This window comes from Xiphias gladius, chromosome 11, assembly GCF_016859285.1.
Source record: "Xiphias gladius isolate SHS-SW01 ecotype Sanya breed wild chromosome 11, ASM1685928v1, whole genome shotgun sequence".
NCBI classification, from domain to species: Eukaryota; Metazoa; Chordata; class Actinopteri; order Istiophoriformes; family Xiphiidae; genus Xiphias; species Xiphias gladius.
This window is the reverse complement of record NC_053410.1, coordinates 4,242,694-4,262,745: the sequence shown is the minus strand read 5'-3', so window position 1 is coordinate 4,262,745 and position 20,052 is coordinate 4,242,694. Positions and strand designations below refer to the sequence as shown.

General features: G+C 42.8%; 2 protein-coding genes across 2 annotated transcripts in view; both read left to right on the top strand.

Moving 5' to 3' along the window:
• The first annotated feature begins 407 nt into the window (after positions 1-407).
• On the top strand, positions 408-6,427 carry crls1 (cardiolipin synthase 1). The gene is made up of 7 exons (XM_040138307.1): positions 408-1,244; positions 2,226-2,363; positions 3,351-3,480; positions 3,689-3,774; positions 3,971-4,039; positions 4,737-4,828; positions 5,846-6,427. The coding sequence occupies exons 1-7, from the start codon at positions 825-827 to the stop codon at positions 5,937-5,939; spliced, it is 1,029 nt and encodes a 342-aa protein (XP_039994241.1). The 5' UTR covers positions 408-824; the 3' UTR covers positions 5,940-6,427.
• Positions 6,428-16,469: 10,042 nt separating this feature from the next.
• The window catches only part of LOC120796457 (1-phosphatidylinositol 4,5-bisphosphate phosphodiesterase beta-1-like), a 25,585-nt gene continuing 22,002 nt past the window's right edge, over positions 16,470-20,052 (top strand). Inside the window, exons 1-2 of the mRNA XM_040139328.1 lie at positions 16,470-16,568; positions 19,470-19,547. Coding sequence (XP_039995262.1) covers positions 16,470-16,568; positions 19,470-19,547 — 177 coding nt within the window. The remainder of the gene's footprint in view (positions 16,569-19,469; positions 19,548-20,052) is intronic.

The window sequence follows — 20,052 nt, the reverse complement described above, 5'->3', positions numbered from 1 at the left end:
TTTTATCTGAGCTGCTGTGCACTGACTGAAAGACTCAATTGAAAACTAATGGAACACTGCATTTATCTTCCATTTTGTTTGTACAAATTTAGTTTTTTTTTTTTTTGAGGAAACTTCTGTGGAAAAAATCATGCTGAAAACACAGACCCATAAAAAAAACTTTATCCAATTATTTTCCGCTGTAACCTAAAGAGTTTAAGTCAGTGCTCAGGTTTGTTGTAGCTGCAAGGACAATATAGACAAATTTCTATACAGACAAACGTCTAGAGGCAAGCATACAATTAAATTATTATTTAATTTTCTATAAAGGAGCAGTGCTTACGAGGAGATTCCTCGGGAAATCAACAACCGCTTTTAAACTCAAAACAAGTAACTATAGTAACGGATCTTCTCCTCTCGTTTCTCTACTACGATACCAATAATTTCATAGTTCCTTCCGGGCCTTTTCTAATACATGATCACGAAATCACTGACCTGTTAAATAAAGTGTTACCAGTACTTACTTTCTTATTAATAGCAAACCTCCAAAACTGATTATTATTGCTGTGTTTTTACAGTCTTCATATCACAGGTATTCTAAAGACTTTCCTCCGATGCCCGTCTCTTGCTGATATAAAATTTCCAATTTCAAAATAAAAGCCTTGTTAAGGAAAGTATTTTTGGCGATTTTACGACGTCGCGTGTCGTATCGGTTTACGGCAACATGGCAGCCTGCTGGCTCGAGCTGTGATTCCTTCGGAGACTCTTGAACCTCATCATGAAGCCGGAGACCGACGGCACGAGACCCGGGGGTCGGTAACGGAGGGCGCGGGGAGGTGACGACGATGATGTGTTTTCGGAGGATTGCAAATGTCCGCTGCCTGGTGTCCGCGCGGTGTGCGGGGGTGTGTTGGCTCGAGCCAGCGTCATGGCGGCACAGACAGGGACCTGTCACCGAGTGCGCGAGGCTGAGGCGGTCCCAGGTCGCGTGGCTCTTGAGACTCAAAGGGACGGACACCCGCGTCGCGTGCTGGAGTGGGATCCTCCAACAGGTAAAACCGACCGCCTGGCACGAGCAAGGAGCCGTGCCCCTGTACCGGGGAGGTCACGGGAGGTCGGCGGCAAGCTTCCGGTCTCCGTTGGCCCATAGAGCCCGCGGGCTTTGCAGCGGAAAGCCCAAGGAGACGCCGGACACCCCACCGGCAGCGGACGGCACTGAGGCCAGCGCGGTCCCGGGACAGGGACTGTTCAAGTTCAAAGAGCTGGTGAGTACAGAGCCTTTCTTACCTACCTGTCGACGTGTAGCGACACCTGTTCAAACGCACACCGTCAGCGACCGACGGGGCTCTCAGGTCTTTAGCAGCACCACAAAGCCAAAGTGCCCCAGTTCAAGTTCAAGCCTTGCATTGTAACTGTTACTCAGAGCATCTGGGTTATTAGCATGATGTACTAAAAGCATCAGAAGTAGAAATGCTCGTTCTGCAGCAGAATGTTCTTTCATTCGGGATTTGTTTATATCCTAGGATTGTTATCACTGATGCCCTGAACCATGCTAATGTTGTGGCTGGAAGGATTCATCTTTAACGGATCTTGCTTAAGGTTTAAAAAGCTTTGGCTTCACTTTCCTCAGAAATACACTCTTTAATTTACAAAGGTCTCGGATATTTGTTTTAGCCAGCTGTTGGCAGTAGCATCAGGTTTGAAATGTTCTTGGATGTGATTTTAGCAAAAACTGTCCGGGACTGGCTTGTTCCTGACCTCTGAACTTATGTCAAATTCATAGGTGGACCTTAGATAAATAAATAAGGTATTTTTAGTCATTAATCCATCGTTTTTCTGTGTCTTATCCAGGTCATGGTTAACGATTAATTAATGATATTATTAGGAACTACTTTGGGGAGGTACTGGCAAAAATTTGATATAAATGAATGCGATTAAATTTCATTGATAATTTTTCATTCTTTGGTGTTACTGTGAAACAATCATTAAATTGCATTCCATGTGGTATTAAAAACGTCCTAACAAGTTTTTTAAATCTAATCGGTGAACCCTGTTTATTTGTCTTGTATTGTAATGTTTAAAAAAAAATATCAGCTGATGTATCAACCCTGAGAGATGTTGCTGGAATCGATTAGGTTTAGGCTGAATTACCCGTTGCCCTCTGTCGGCGCTATCATATGTTACTGGCTCGTTGACTCACCGTTGGCGCGCGGAGTAACACGTTTATCTAATCTGTTTTTCTGCAGTACGAGAACCCATGGACAATCCCCAACCTGCTGTGTGTGTGTCGGATTATGCTCGCTCCGTTCCTGGGTCACCTGATCATCCAGCAGCACTTTCACCTCAGTCTGGCTCTGTTTACACTGGCTGGAGCTACTGACCTGGTAATGCAGTGACAGACGCCTCCACTAAAATAGCTGTTGCACAGTTGGTCCGGGCTGAAGCGACACACCTGTACACAGATAGAGACGCTGTACTGCTGCATTCAGTCTATTTATTTATTATTATCTGTTCCGGATTGTAAAGTTCCCGAGGATTCAAATTGTTTTTGCACTGAGACATTTTACACATGGAAACTGAAGTTAATATGAAAATGATTGGTTTCCCATTAGCACCTGATTGATTGATTGATTGATTGATTGTATTTCAAGTAAAAATTGAATATAAACTCGTAATACCCTCATCAGGAGTCAAGTCAAGTCAGTTATTTATACAGTGCCAAATCATAACAGACGTTATCTCAGGGCACTTTTAATAAAGAGAAAGTCTAGACCAGTCTCTTTACAATATTAATTACAAAGACCTAACAGGGTCTAGGACAGTTATTGTTTTGTTTTTTTTTTAATAAAAAAGGACTCATTTTGTACTGATCTGTATCTCGACTCTCTTGAAACTGATTTTAGAGATGACTTGCACTCAATAGAGTAGTCAGTGTCCTGTCAGAGAACATTACCCGTCTTTTAATTTCTGGCGTGACATGGTCACAGTGACAAATCGGCTCACTCAACTAGACGAGTTTCGCCGCCGCCTACAAAGTGACGCTAATTAGACAAGTCTGATAATGATCAGGACATCAAGACATGGTCGGTAGATCAGGATGGAAACTAAGGAGGGGACGTATTGACCCTCTCACTGCAAGTGGGCAATAAGGCTCCGAAATGGCCCGGGTGACCCTGAAATTTCATCTACTGTGGCCAATTTTGAGCGTAAGGTGTCCTTGATTCCAGGCCAATATTACTGTCAGATGTGTTTTCATTGGCTTGTATTTCAGCGCACTCACCTGTATTAAAACTTTTCTACATGAGCTCTTTTTTTTTTTTTCACTGAAATGTCTTCATCTCTTGGTCTGTCCCTCTCTCTCTCCAACTCAGTTGGATGGTTACATTGCCAGAACGTGGCCTACTCAGAAGTCGGCGTTGGGCAGTGCTCTCGACCCACTGGCTGATAAAATTCTCGTCAGTATTCTATACGTCAGTCTCACCTATGCTGAACTCATACCAGGTATTGGACTCTCTTTTATTTTAATTATTAATTATTAATTATTTAAAAAAAAAAATAACAGTAATGATCAATGGCAATAGAAGACCAATCAAATAGCTGCACTTCCTTTTAATTCTTTGTGTTGTTTTTCCATCTAATTGCATTTCATTGACAGTTGTATTGGTGATAACACACACAAGACCATTTATTATTTTCCTCTGTTTTTTAGCGCCACTGACGGCTCTAGTGATTTTCAGAGACATCGGTTTGATAGCTGCCGTCTTCTGGATCAGATACAAGACCGTGCCTCCACCGGTGAGACTCGTCAAATTTCGCGCTCACTTTGACCACACGTTGTTGTTTTGTTTTTTAACACTGAAGCTTCGAAGTATTTGGTACAAGACCTGCCAAAATTAATAAGTGATATTGATGCAGTCTGGATTACCTTGACAATACACTTTAAAAAGGATATTCATGTACTTCGCAACCTTTCTTTTTTTTTTTTCTGCAGGTGACGCTTGGTAAATTTTTTAACCCCTGCTACACCACAGCTCAGCTCAAGCCCACACTTTTCAGCAAGGTGAGACACATGCACACATACGACCATTCTCTCAGTGCTGCGGACTTGGAACATTTTGTGCGTTGCTGTACTAACGTGGAGATTTGGCAACGCGAGAGCCTTACAGAATATGATTTAATGGGTGTCTAATTGTTTTAATATTATTTTTTTCCAACTCATTACAACCTGTGCATGACGGTCACCAGGTACAGAAGCTGATAATGTGGCACACAGCATGGCAGAATTTACGTACAGTCATGGGTTTATTGTCATTTTGATGAAGAGTTCATGGATATGCAGGTAGAGGTCCGATTTATTATTAAGAATTTGTGCATCCCATTATTTCAGAGTTTTTTAAAAGTGTGCAAATGTCCTAATCGTAGCATATTTAAGGTTTGGTCACTGCCAGTAAACCGGTTATCGCTGCAAACGTGATCCTGTGGATATATTGGCTTTGTAAGCACTTTACTCAGCGAAGACACCAAACCCAACATATCCAACAGTGTTGGTGGAGATGATCAACCCGCTGGCGTCAAGTAATTTCTTACAATTTTGAATCTGCAACTAGCTACACCCTTTACACTGAGTACTAGGAATGCTAATGCCTGTAGCATGAATGAATGAATGAATGAATAAATGAATGCAGAGCAGAAGCAGTTAGTCTGTGAATGTTTAAGGCGTCTGTGCCGTCATGATGTTTTTATTCTGACTTTGTTAGGTGAACACAGCCATCCAGCTCTTTCTGGTCGCGGCTTCTCTGGCTGCTCCGGTCTTCCAGTATACAGACAGCGTCCTGCTGCAGTGCATATGGTAAACCGCAGTCTGTTGCATACGCACCCACACACTGGTGCCATTCACTTGACCTTACTCTCCATAATGTCCTTTACTTTTCATGGTAGTGCTTACAACGACAACAACAACAACAACAAAAAAATGTTTGTTGCTCAGAGGGTTTTTGAATGCAAATGGTTTCCTCTCAGTCAAGCACATAAATGCTGATTGTTCCAGCACAGTGTTCGGGTTAAGTGCGTTGACTCATTAATATCTACAACTCAGAGTGAGTCGGAGTAGAAATCAGACTCGGGACAGACGTTTTATTCTGACACAGTAACCCACATTTTTATACAAATCTACTTCAGCAGACTGTTGAACTGACTGATTGTTGTCCATTTAGACTTAATTTTCATCGGCCTTACTACGAGAATTGCGCTTTCATGACACGTGTGTGTGTTTTACATAAATGTCTGCTCTAATTAGAGTAAGATTGTGGAAGTTTGCGTACTTTTGTAATGATTATAGACTTTTTCAGTGGTTGATTATAACTTAAACAATCTGAAACACCATATATCAACTTATTAGCTTTCCATTTAAATGAAGCTGTAAATTCATCATTAAAGGTACCATTTAAATACTATGTTCTAATTCTGTTTTTAATGACGGATAAATTAAAATTACAATTGGGAAAAAAACAAATTTGTAAAATGTTTCATAATAACTTAATATTTTATTTTGTAGTAGTGTGCAAAGCCTCAGACACAACGTCTTTCTTGATATTACCACTGGGGGAGTAAAATCTTACACAAAATTTAATTGCATAATTTTAATTTAAGTTTTAATAATTCACGGCACTGTTTTTAATGTAAAAGTTTTAATTAATTAACTACAACTAGTCACTGGAGGATGGATAACAGTTACTCACATAACACAATAGTAACTTGCTACAATGGGGCAATAATGCTAATTTGCTATTTGCAAATTCTACCGATCAACTTGAATGAAACTGTCGTTTGAATCACAGTATACGTCGTGTGTTGAATTACATTGCAGGTATGTAACAGCGGTGACAACGGCAGCGTCGGGCTATAGTTACTGGCACTACGGCCGCAAGACTGTCCAGGTGCTGAACACCAGGTCACCATGACAGCCACACCGGGAAAGTCCCGCAAGGCGGAACAAACGCAGCCGACGGTCGCCGCAGAGACTCTGATTAGCCGCGGCGAAAGTCAGGCAGACAGATGGACGATCCCCGGGAGCGCCGAAACCGAGTATCTGTGACAGCCGTCGATGAGTTCGCCATGGCAGTGACGCACGAAAATCAACCGAGGCCGCAGATAGTTTACCGCAAATACACTACAGGGATGCCCGGCAGCAGCTCTGCCACTGGACCAGCTGTGGACGAGAGACACATGCACAGATAGAAACGGCAAACGCAAATACAAACCATCCACCCACACACACACACACACACATACACACACACGTCAAGTATATGTCAACTGATCTGGCAAGAGCTTCTATTTTTTTTCTTAGTTTTTCAATCCCGAGGTTGTGATGTCAACCTAATTAGTGTCAAGTGAGCGTCAGTTTTGTAAATCAATGATTTATGATTAAAATCGAAAATCTGCTTTGGTTTGTCTCTGTGTTTGTCTGCTTACGTGCCGATGACTGTTTTGGAGACAGGGCTGGTTTTCCTCAGGGAAAAAAGGACGCAAATGTTTAATCCTACGAGAAAAAACATCTGACAGCCGATCCATCTGAAATCAACAGTCGGAGGTTTAAAAAAAAAAAATGGGTACAAAGATGAACTGACGTGCCACAAGCACTGCGCAGGACAAGTGCATCTTCTTGGTCACGACCTGTTGGGTGTTCCTGAGTCCTCGACAATGTCATCTTAATGCTGGAGCTTCAAATGAGTATCTTTATTCAGTAGAGCGGAAACAGTTGTTCTATTATTGATTAGTTAAATGATGTAAATTTAACCAGCATGTAATTATGAGAATCAATTGAATAATTTTTCAAGCAAAAACATGCATTTAGTCCAGCTCCTCCGTTGTGAGGATTTGACGCTTTTTTTGTATCACTAAATGTTTTTGGACTGTTGTTTGGACATTTGAAGATCTCCCCTTGGGGCCTGGGAAACTGTGAGGACCGTTATTCACTTTACAAGACAAACGGCAGATTAATCAATAGTAAAAATAATCCTTAGTTGTGGCCGTATTACTGATTAATCTGTTAAGTGTTTCGGTTATTTGTCAGAAAATACCGTCATCAAAAATGCCGATCACAAGTCTCCAGAAATATGAACCTGCCCAATGGCTGCATTTCAAAATGATCCTTTTGACTAAATCAAACACGTTTGCGTGACACTCAGAATACTGTTAAATAGTGTGTGCGCTTCTTGGAAATGTATCTTACATCACTTGGTTTCTCTTTTTAGGCACCAAGAATCCAAAACCCAAAGATGCTCCATTTGAAAATCCTATAAAATCAAGAGAAGCCACAAGGCGTAACGTTTCAGAGGCTGAAACCGTGAACGATCTTTATTTGTTAATTGTTGCTAGATGTTTCAGCAATGCTGTAAGTCTCTCACTCAGGTGAGAGGTAAGTGAATCCTCTTTCTTATTCCCCGGCTCACTGTTACGATCATTAAAAGAACCCACAAGAGCTGCGTCGCTCCTTCTCCAGGTCTTCCAATCTCAGGATCAACAAGCCTGAGGTGATGTGGAGACTCAGAGGAGAGAGCGAGAACTACTACCGGACCTTTCTTGCTGAGCTCCTCTGGCGGTTGCATCTAACTCTGCTGCCTATTTTCCCTTCCAGAGGACTAGTGCGATGAGGGAAACGAGGCTGCGTAACCTTTCCAACTCCTCCACTTACTTCCCAGCAGTTTTCTGTTTTATTACCGACTGTGCGCTGATGACTGCCAGGCTTGTGCGAGTTGTTTTCGTGTCCTTGTGTGGGATGTCTGCTCATTATCTCCTTGTGGAATAATTTAAAGAGTCTCATTCTAAAACGAGATATCCATCACTGGGAACAAATTGATACCTACGCTCGTTAAATGACTGTTTTAAAGAAGTTCCCGGTCTTTTTTTATTTATTTTTTTCAGAGGATAGTAACTACCTACGTCCATATTTGATAACACAAATTGGAAGTGTATAATTTGGAAGTTTTGGATGATGCCCCACGGCCTTTTCATGTAGTGTTTGGGAAAAACTCTTTAATTAGTAGAGCCTCAGAGATGAAAGCTTGGAGAAAAAAGAAAAAACGAACTTCTCGAATATTATTCCAAACTCATTCGTGGCGGTACAAGTTTGAGTAAGATTCACTATTATAGAAATTTCATGCAAAATAAAACTTAATTGTAGGTTTAAAAAAAAAAAAAGATAAACCATTAACCAAATTGGAAGCAGTTTCTACCCGTGACTCCGTAGTATTTCTGTTCTGGCCACTTTGGAAAGTCATTCAGTCAGTCATGAGAAATTCTTGCATATTTTAAAGTCATATTAGGCTGTAGTAATTAGGAAACCATTAGCCACACTGGTCTATTAATATTAATGTTCTTCTCTGGTCATTTTCAAAAACGGAATCCGTGCCCTCATTTCAGGAAATGACTCCCACTTGGCTTTTGAGGAGATTGAATGTGAAACGGAGGGGAAAGTGGATGGATTCCTACCAGCTGGTCCAAAGTTGTAGTTGTCCCAGGTCACTGGAAGGGCACGGCTCCGACCAGGATCGAGGGATAGGAGGTACCGCTTCTTCCCAGTCCCCGTTCACCCTGCTGAGAACATTTTAAGTCACTGCAAAGGCCCGTCCCAACCACTAGGTGGAAGAACCGGAGGGAAACTCTCACAGCCGAGGCCCCGCTCACCCTCGCCACTGCTGCCAGTACGGAGGAAGGATGCAGAGACGGTCTGAGCAGCAATCCCCACTGAAAACAAGATGGATACCCCTCAAATGGTTTATCCTTATAAAATAAATGTGTAACACCACACAACTAAATCTTGCTCAATAGTGTTTCTGATGCTGCAGTTTTTCTTGAGGACTGTCAGTATCGGTCAAGTGGAAAGCACACAAAGAGATATTGTTTCAATTACGTCTTGACTGAACATCAGATTACTTTGTTTAAAAAATTACGCTTGGGCCTTTAAAGGAGTGGCGGACTTTCACATAATTTCACTCGTCTGAAATAGTGTCACTTTGGTCCAAGTGCTGCTCGGTGACTTGACACGAACGCAGTTCTTTTGTAAGAGAAACACACAAACCCTGATTGTGTGTTTCTCCTGAAAACGTTCATATTCAAATCATATTTTGATTATCTGCGACACAGCATCTTCTGGCAGCGTCAGAGTAACCGGCGGTACAACATGCTCCGTTGGCTTCCTGAAACATGTGATTAGTACTTGTTTTTATATCGTGTTTTAAATACCTTTTATGTATATTTGTATATGTAATCACGTGTTTCATTCCTTATTCTTCTTGTTTGAGTGAGTGTTGGTTCTGTGCTGGTGTCGTCTAACGTAACTGTGCTTCCATTTTCAACACGGCACACGTGGAGAAGCAAAAAGATATGGATCTCAAGAGACCCTCCTTGTTTTTAGTACAGGAGGATCGTTTTTTTTGTTTGTTTTTTTAAAGCTGCCGCTACAACCGGTGAGAGAATCCCTCCAACACTGATCCGGATGATTTCGTGACGGAGGCGGGAGCAGCCGAATGCGCCTTCACACTTCGCAGCCCAGCTCTTCCGGAACCCACAGACCGGCTGAATCACGCTAACGAGGACAAACTTTGGATCTGTATGCTTATGTCAGCGTGGCCCTCCGGCTACCGCCGACTGTTTCAGTCAGTCCTGCATGAAGCGAGAGGGATCCTGTCTCCTCGGGAGCAACGGAAAGCTTATCTCTGCTCCTTTATTTATGTGGGGAGAGATGAAATTAACTTTTGACGTCGGGGACGCGAACTCCAAGACCAGCACAAAAGCTTTATTTTACCGTTGTGCATTGTAGTACATGAAGTCACGCTTTTCATAATGTACGCTTCCGCTCCATTATTTATGCCTTTTTTGCTGCTTACGACCCAAAAAGCTGACTCTGCTCTCCCCCCGATTCACTCGGACCGATCTAATTTTCGACCGCCGTTATCTCGCTGCTTTCAGAATTTTTGAAGAAACCAGACGTTCTGTACAGCGTGTCCGACAGTGTGCGGTTTCCGTCCTCAACCGACACACACCGCTGCCGCCTTCCACCTTTCACCCCCGCTGCTCATCAGTGTTCTTCAGTGAATCTCAGTAATCCCGCCCCGCACCGTGCGCGTCCAGCCCAACGGCGGACAATCAAGCAGACGTCGGGCTTTGTGAACATAATTGAAAAACCGGGCACCACAGCTTGTGGCTTTCCCCTGCTCGGTGCGCCCTAGTGGAGGACAGCTCGTTCTGTATTTGAGGTGCCTCATCGGGCCCCCGACGATTGCTGTGTCCTGCCATGTCCTGGTCCTGTGGCTGGCCTCTCCTCCCAGAACATGTAATGCAGCGGGGGATCACCACAGTCCTTGGGATATATCGCTGTCTGGGCCGATCCATCCAGTACTTGATGAGATATTAGAGTCTGGACCCAAGCGGTGGACCGATCCAGCCATGAAGACAGTTTTGGTTTCATGTGATCGGGTTCGGCGAGATTTCGGCCTCAAACCCAGTGCAGTGGAGTTGAATACAATTTCAGTTGTGGTGTCCAGAGCGTTGAACAGTTACATTTACAAAACTCAACGGCAATGTGTCTTTTCAGACTCTATTTCCCCCTTATTCTGCGTGTATCCACAATCCGTGCTGCGGACCGCTTTTATAGACACTGCCTCTTCAGTAGAAAAGCAGCGAGGCAGCCCTTCAAAATGTTCCCCGGAGATCAGAAGAAATCCAGTGGGCTTTTTTTGGGAGAAGGCTTTGGAAAGGCTCTTATCAGAGCTGGTAGGGAGAGGATGCTGCTGCCACAACATCCGGGTGCACTTGACACGTCTGTAGTTACAAGAAGTAAACACGTAGGCATTTTCCAGTTGCTACGCAGCTCTGCGGGATTGCTGCCTTTTTAAGTGTGTGTGTGTGCAGGCAGCGCCGGGGTGTGACTGAGCGCGTCGTAGGCACAGAGGCTCTCTGAGCTGCCAGAGGTTCCGAAGCCAAACTTCACTTTAAACTTGACTGGTTATGAAACCCACTGAATCAGAGTCCTTACAGCGGGCCCACACACACGGCCGCACCAATACAAATCCATATGGGTACCATGTCCATGCGAGCGCACACACACACACACACACACACGCACACATACGCACATGCACACTTACGTCTTTTCTGGTCCTGAAATAGCTCTCAGCCTCCCACTCTCCCTTATATAAGCTCTCAGCACGGAGATAGGCTGGTGAAGACTAGGGTGTGTGCAAGTGTGTGTGTGTGTGTGTGTGTGTGTGTGTGTGTGTGTGCGCGTGTATTCATGTGCATTAGTGCATATGCCTGTTTATGTGTGCGCCTCTGTCTATGTAAGTGCCAGTGTGTGGGCACTAGGAGTGTCTTGAGTCTGTGTGTGTGTGTGTGTGTGTGTGTGTGTGTGTGTGTGTGTGTGTGTGTGTGTGTGTGTGTGTGTGTGTGTGTGTGTGTGTGTGTGTGTGTGTGTGTGTGTGTGTGTGTGTGCGTGTGCATGTGTTCAGGCCTGAGTGTGTACGTTTCCCATGCGTGGAAACATTTGTGTGTGTTTCTGTCAGCGGGCTTCTGCCGGTGATGCAGCGTGCGGCAAATTAAGCAACAGCCTCTGGGAGGAAACCTTCCGTTTTTATTTACCAGTCATCGTCGTTTTGCTGCTCCTGAGATCTGGTGACATCGGCGTCAGTCGTGTGGAGCCCATCGGGGAAAGTCAGACCATGAGTTTGTAAACAAACGATTGTCTTATTATATTACAGAATTACCTTGGCCGTGAATCTGTCTGGTGTAGTGTATGTTTTATAATTGTCCATTACATTGAAAAATTCAAGTGCCACTGGTCAAGACATTTCTTAAGAGTATCTTTGTGAAACCTAAATTTCGACATTCTGTGTAAAGATTTTTACATTTACCTCATAATTTTTGGCTTTTATGTCAGAAAAGATCTGAGACTTTATCTGCATTTTTTATATTTATAAAAAAGAAAAACACTACATCATAAATCCAGATGAAAATTTGATTAAAAAATACTACTTGCAATACAACCACTTTGTATTTAGCTGTCTGCGTTGCGGGGCGGCCTTGCTTTTGTGTGAGCTATGGGGACCATTGTCTTCTTGCCACGGGAAATGCAACATAGTTTGTTTGTGTGGGAACAAAGAAATCCAAGTGAAAATGGGTTTTAATGGATCTGGTCTAATAAAACAACGCTTTCTGTTAAAAGAGTCAAAAACTTAAAGCACTGAGTCTTGATTATATGATTAAACTGGGTATTTGTTGTTTGTTTGTTTGTTTGCAGAACCTGTCCCACGGTCTGAGCTCTCACAGTAGTCGTCCTAATAGACCTAAGACCCCAGTTTTAAAGCACGCTGATGCTCAGTCTTAAATTATTCACGTAGGAAATCATAGGAGGAATCTCTGCCCCCAAACTGTCACAAACAGACAGTACTAAACTGCCGCCGGTACCGTATGATTACCCCATTCATTGCGGGTTTCTGTGTGGAAATTGAGAGGAGGACCAAAGCTCCCATCCCTGCTGCGGGAGCTCCTCGATGACTCCGACTCATCTCAACAAGCCGCGAACGCGGAGCACCTTAACTGCTCTTTTGTGCTGACAGCCGTAGAACTGTTCAGTGCTTCCCAAGTGTTTACCGAAGCGAAGCAGCTGCTGTGTTTATGTGAACTACCCTAAAGTCTTACCGAAATGAAACGGCATCTGCACCGTTTCTGTTCCGTGAGCTCAAAATGATCTGATGACGGCCTGTAGCGACGCTCACGCCCCTCGTCTTTTCTGCACATCCATCTTCCGGTTAAGTGCCAAGTTTGAATTGAGACGTTATGTTAACGCTCTGGATATTCAGACGATATTTGGATACAACAGTGTCAGGCACGAACTCACAGCACCGTGGCAAGATGAGTCTCTGCACACGTCTTTTCATGTACTGAAGTGCGAATGTGTAGGAGGCTGCTGGCTGGTAAAGTAGGCCTGAAAAGAGTGTGTTTCAAATATGTGAAGCATTATACTGTATCTGCGTGTGAGGCCGTGTGGAGGTTACGGTGTCATACTGCGGCACTGGCAGAACGCCGTATGCGCTTGTGTCCTAAAAAGTGTACACGTGGAGATCAGTATCTTCCTGCATGCAAATGCACACACACACACACACACACGTGTGTCCAGGCAAAGAGTTGTGCGTTATTGACGCTTCTAGTCGATCAAAAAAAAAAAGGGATGACCACCGGGAGAAGCAAGGAGAGTAGTTGCTTTAATTATCGCCGTTGTTGCTCTTGGAGAAAGAAAATGTCAACCAGACAGCGCTGAAACGATTCGTCGAAACAATCGGTTGACAGGAACTTCACTGACAGTTTCGGTAATCTAATAATCATTTAAGTAATTTATCAGTCAAAAACGCCAAACATTCTTGGTCCCAGCGTTCACATGTGAGTATTTGCATTTTTCCATCTGTTTTAAATGACTGTAAATTGGATGTCTTTGGATTTTGGACTGTTAGTCGGACAAAACGAGCAATTTGTAGACATCAGCTTCCCAGAAATTGCAGTGAGATTTATTTTTTGACATCTTATTCACGTAATGATTAACAAATTAATCAAAGTAATATCAGATTAGAGGGTTGGTTCTTCTAGATACATTATTTCCCATTTGTCATCTGACCGTGCAGAGTCTGTGTGTCACCTTTCGGTTTTATTTATCCGGATTGTGGATCCGTCTCAGATTTTCCGCGTCCATTCCAATACAGCGAAGGTGAGTGGAAATTAATCTGCGGTGCCCTCAGCAGTGAAAAATGAAATTCAACAGCAGCAAAGTCCATTTCCAACAACAAGGGGAGATGAAATGCTCGGATTAGCAAAAATTAAGTTAAATTTAGAACATGGTAAAAAGTGTGTGATTGAAAGTTAAAAATTGGACTTTCACAGTCAAATGTCTGAGGTATGAAGAAAAAGATTTGGATCTCATGATTATGAATTGCTATTATGATTTTGACATACAACGTCAACATTTTGAGTTATTTTGCCTGATTTTACGATGGGTTTTAATTTTTTATTGTTCCTAACTTTTTATCCGATTTTTACTTTTTCAGGCAGAAATGTGCTTCAATAAGGAATATTGTGTCTGCTAGTCTGGATAATAAACAGATCTCCCTGGGAACAGTTTTTCATCCAAACTACTGTCTAAAAAAAAAAAAAAGGAAAGAGTCCAGGGAAAACTGCAGAGTCTGTGAATAATTATTAGTTGCATCCCTGCAAGGAGAGGTGCATATGTCAGCTAGCTCCTTTTTCGTCACATACGTCCCTGTAAAATCAGTGGGGATGCATTTTTATGAGTATTTTATTGCATCTTGGTTGTGTGCCGCTCTGCAAATACCTAACATGTTTTACCGGGATTGCTTTACGGAAAACACGCCCGGATTCGAATCCACTGCTCATTGTCGAACACAACACGCAGGGGCAGAAAAATTACAGACATTCACCGGGTCGTGTCCTCAAATGTCCTTATCTGCATCTCGCTCCCCTGCATCATTTCACGCAGACTCGCGCTCTTAAAGATGTTCTCCTATTTACTGGACTCTTCATGCACCGAAAGAGAGACACTGTTCGGTGCACCCTGCCTGTCCGTCCTTCTCTCTATTTGTTTAACAATACTGTTCCGATATTCAATTATTCAATCTCCACTGTTTCGCCCACTCACTTCCTTCCTCTGATGTAATAAGTTGTGTTTGTAAACATAAAAAACTCACCCGGCCGCTGTATTTTAAATACAATCTATGGCCAGAGGTATGTGGACACTCCTGTACATACTTACGGTTTTAGCCAAGACCCCATAGGGGCTAGTTAAGGGAAATCGTAATGCTACAGCAAACAACGATATTCTAGGCAATCCTGTTTTTCTAACTTCGTGGCATTGTTTCGGAGAAGGCTCCCTCCCGTTTCAACAGGTCAGTTTCCCCTTGCAAAAAGCCAGAACGCATAAAGTAGGGGTTGGCGGTACCGCAAAATTTGGTTTCGGTGCAACGCCAAGTAGTACCAGGACCAGAATCAGCAGGATCGCTACCACTTCCAGTATGTCTTATTATTCAAAGGCCAATGCATCATTGATTGGCTACTTCTGCTTACATTTACATGAAATTATTTGCCCTATAGAAATATTCCTTTTTAGACACTACATCACTTAAATCGATGGGTGTTAAAACACAACTTGATGACTGTTTAGTGTGTGAATTTTCACACAACAGCAGCAGAGAAGCAACAAGTGTATGCGCTACGAAGAATGGGATTTAACGCGTGACGGACCCTCGAATGTCAGAACTCAAAACAAGACATAGTATCAGCGGTATCAACCCCCCCCCACCCGCCCCAACCCTAAAGGAATGAACCCCTTTTCCCAGTCCGCTGTGGGAGAACTGCACTGGCCTGAACAAAGCCTCGACTTCAACCCCATCCAACACCAACAGCGCCAGTCAGGCTTTATATCCTAAAGCCTGACATCAGTGGCCATATTCTCTGGGGCAGGAGCAAATCTGATGGAGGGTCTGAAACTTGCCCTTTACCAGAACAGTATTGGCTGCTGCAGCAGATTAATGCTCATTAGGAATTAGAGTTGCCCAACGATGTAACGATTGGCGTCCGAATACTTTTGGCAATATAGTGTATATTCAAACGCGGCCTTATTTGACCGCATTCCGGGTTTGGTTTGATTCACCCTTCACTAAATCGCCCACTCCCTTTCCCTTTTCTCCCACTTGCTCTTTATTCTCTCTCTCTCCTTCTCCCTCCCTCTTCTTCTTCACTTCTCATCTCTCTCCATCTCTCCCACTCTCTTCTTTCTTTCTCGCTATCTCTCCCTGTCGCTCCTGCTCTCCCTCTGTTATCCCTCCCCCATCTGTGGGAAGCTGCCATTGTGCGCATGTCGCCGATGAGTCAATTTGTGGAGGCAGTGCACGCGCGCACACACACACACACACACACACACACACACACACACACACACACACACACACACACACACACACACACACACATGCACACACTAACGCGCACACATACACACACACACACACACACACACATATATATCCTGTCTCCCACGAAGGCATCTGTTTCAGTCTGTCTCTCTGTGAGATGCAGCACCAACAGAGGAGAGGGGGGGAGACGGGCAGAGGGAGGGAGGAAGAGGAGAAGAGGGAGGGATAAGAAAAGAGAGGAGAGAGGAAGGAGACATAGCAGAGAGAAAGAGGAGAGAGAAGAAGAAGGACTGAAATTGAAAAGAGTGAACAGAGAGGAAGACGAGGCAAGTGCAGCCCAAAGACAGGACACAATCTGAGGAGGAGAGGATGGTGCTGCAGCCGAGCATCTCTGCCTTCTGACTTCTGTGGAGTTGGGACTCGGACATGACAGAGATGCAGCATCCAAGTGTCTGAGCCAGAGCATCTCCAGTTTGTCTGTGTGAGAGAGTGTGTGTTAATGTGTGTGAAGCCATGGCGAGCGCTCAGCCGGGGGTCCATGCATTGAAACTCCAGACTCCCTCCGTCTCTGACACACTGAGGAACGGAAGTAACTTCATTAAATGGGACGAGGTGAGGACACTGATTCCCCTTTAGTACTTCATGCAAAAAAAGCGAAGCGCAAGCTATTTTGATTATTATTTTGCTTTTTAATTTCATTTATTCTTTTATTTTATTTATTTTTGCAATGAATTCATATATTCTGGCGATGCAAGAAAATTCATCATTATGCTTTATTGAATCGAATCCAGTTGAAGTAAACAGGAGTGAGAGATAAAGAGGAGGAAATGTGCCATGTTGTCAGAAGTGTTTACTATGCATTTGTTGATTGGGCTTTGGCAGTAAGTACCTGTGGATTAGATGCCAGCAAGACAGAGAGGAGAGTGACTGTGTGTGTGTGTGTGTGTGTGTGTGTGTGTGTGTGTGTGTGTGTGTGTGTGTGTGTGTGTGTGTGTGTGTGTGTGTGTGTGTGTGTGTGTGTGTGAGAGAGAGCGTTCATGTGAAATGAAATCCAGTTTCTCTATTGCCACCTGTTGTTATGGGATCCATTAGAATGCATTCACTGTACTGCATGTGTGCTGTTAAATGTGTGTAAAGGACACAGGTGCAACTCCTCCAGTACCGTCATGTCTAACAGTCAAATGCGTTATTGCAGGTATTTGCGGAGTTGTGTGTGTGTGTTTGTTGGTGTTTTTTGAGTGTGTGTGTAGCTGTGTGCTTGCGCAGGGGACATGCGTGTCTTGGTATGCTGAAGTACGCAGCCCTGACAATGAGAAACGTGCTGTCCGGTTGCCATGGTAACTAGCATGGTAACCACCACCTAAACAGATCCGATGTGTGTGAGAAAGAATGGATTTTTGTTTGTGTGTTTGTGTGTGTAAATCAGTGTATTGAGTCATATTATATTATGAATCATACTTACGGAAGAACTAATCCAATATACTATTGAATCCATTCATCCTGTGTGTGTGTGTGTGTGTGTGTGTGTGTGTGTGTGTGTGTTTTGGTATTTGAATTTCTCCAACAAGAGCTGATCTTTATGAAAAATAGAATTGGTCGCCATGCCAACGAGTGACAACCAGGGATCTAGTTAACCATCTTCTGAGCTTTTTCTTCTAGTTTTTATTCTTCTGAATGTGGGTTGCGCCGATTTTGAGGAAAGCCGCTCGGACAGCGGAATCCATGACCTTTTCGTACGTACGCGAAGAAATATACAGAACTTCACAGGCACCGACATCTACACAAATATTTTAGCAGACTGTTTGGCCACAAGAGACCGAATGTGCACTTTTTCACGTGCTTCCTACAGTCTGTTTCCTTTCATGGAAAATGCAGATCTGTTTCTAATTTCTAAATATCCCCAAAGTTAATTGAAAAACACGATGCCTGGATCGCCAGCTGAGCAAAGCGGGCAACCGCCCAGGGTCCCCAGACACCCGCGGGCCCCAAAAGCCCCAGGTTTTCTCCGTATTATTTGGGTCTACATATTCGGATTAATCGTACATTGGTCATGACGTTTCACCATTGAAGTACTAGATCAACAAGGTTGGGTGCTCCACCCTCCATCTTGTGGCCCTGTCTTGTTGAGGGACTCTGTGTCAGTATCTAGTTTTAAGACCTTAACTCTTTTAGTTTATATGAAGCTCATTTGTCTTAAAGTTGTGTGTCATGAAATTGCTTCAGTTTTTCTGTGTCAAGTTCTTAACGCACAGAAAACCTCGGGCGAGGTAGTATTGCTCCTTTATAGGGGGACTATGAGGCTGCAACCAACAATTATTTTCATTATCAATGGTTTTGACAATTATTTTCTTTATTAATCAATTGATTGCTCAGTGTATAAAATGTTAGCAAATAGTGAAAAGCAGCATTTAGTATTAACATATTTAAATTGCTTGTTTGGTCTGACTAGCAGTCACAAACCCAAAGGTGTTGAGTTTACTGTCATAGACAACTGGGAAAACTAGCAAATATTCACATCTGGGAAGCTCATTTTTGCTTGAAAAAATGACTCAGGCGATTCATCAATTATCGAAATGGTTTCTGATTAAATCTCTGTCAAACATCAATTCAGTTAATCACCAGACATTTCAGCTTTAGAGCACTGGTTGGTTTCTGGGTACCTGAAGAAATACTGAAACTGTCATGTACAGAGGAGGTCAATACGGGCCCCGCAACATCTTTCGGTTAATCCAGCTGTGGAAAAACTCTATTCTCCTCTCTGTATAGTAACAAATCGGATCTTACATGTAATGATATGTGCTCTTCCCTAAAGCTAAAACCTGTTATGTTTTTAATGACATTGTCTCCTCCGGAAATATGACAGAATTGATAGTTTGTTCCAACGGCTTAAAACGGCCAACTGCCCGTTTATATTAATTACCAAAATGCGAACTAGAGGCTTAACACACAGTAAAAAAATAAAAATAAAAATATAAGTGTGGTGGTCCAAAGGATTCAACTTTGACTCACAGCCCTTCAACTGTCACCAGTGTTTTCTTTTAATTGTGATAGTGTTAGCTACCCAAACATTAGCTGTATACTTCAAGCCTAACACTTCAAGATGAATTTTAATTTTAACCATTAGCCAATGGTATTGCATGTGTTTTCAAACAGTATTGTTTTGTTTTGTTCTGGGGTTTTTTTTTTTTTTTTCAACTTGTCGACAGTAGCTGTCCACATGAACTCATCCTCTGAAACACATATTTCACATAAAGTGCAAAGGTTTTTCGCACTTTCTTTCCGCTGCCCCCAAGAAGCCAAAACATCAGTTATCAGTTAACAATGATCCACAGTGGATTTTTACTTTCTATGTAAACGACACTGCATTTTATTTTGTTTTTGATTTTTTTTTTTTTTTTTTTTTAGTTCATTATGTGGAGTAGAAAACATCAGTTTTTTGAAAGCTGTTTGCTGTTGTCATGATTTTTTGTTTCCTGTCTGTTTTCCCTTGGTTCCACCTGTCTTTCTCTTTAGGATCTGTCTACTGTTACTCCAGTGATTCTGTATGTGGATCCACACGGATTTTACCTCTACTGGATTGACCAAAACAAGGTTAACATACACATGCACACTGACACGTACACTGCCCTGAATTGCCATGGATATACATAGATCTACTGTATATCCTTGAGTGGCCAGATGACGAGGAACAAATTTAGCTTCATGCTAAAAAAAAAAAAAAAAAAAAAAAAGGTCAAGTTAATTGATAAAGTCCCAATTTGACTGATGAATGTGCAGATCATTATAATTTGGTATTGATTTAGACTCAAATCTGAGTTAAAGACCACTTATATTGGCTAAATGTATCTTTACCCTATTATTTTATGCACTCTACCTTATTAATTGACACCTGAAGAGTGAAGGTTACTGTTTTTTTGAAATCTCAATTTTAAATGACAATGGGCGCCAAATGCTCTCTGAATAATTTTCCATTTTCACATTTCAGCTAATAACATATTAGCTGAAATATACCAGAGCCACGGGCATTAGTTCCTTTCAACGGTTTAACCACTGTTGTGAATTTGCAGGTAATGGCTGCAGGTATCCTCTCCAAAAC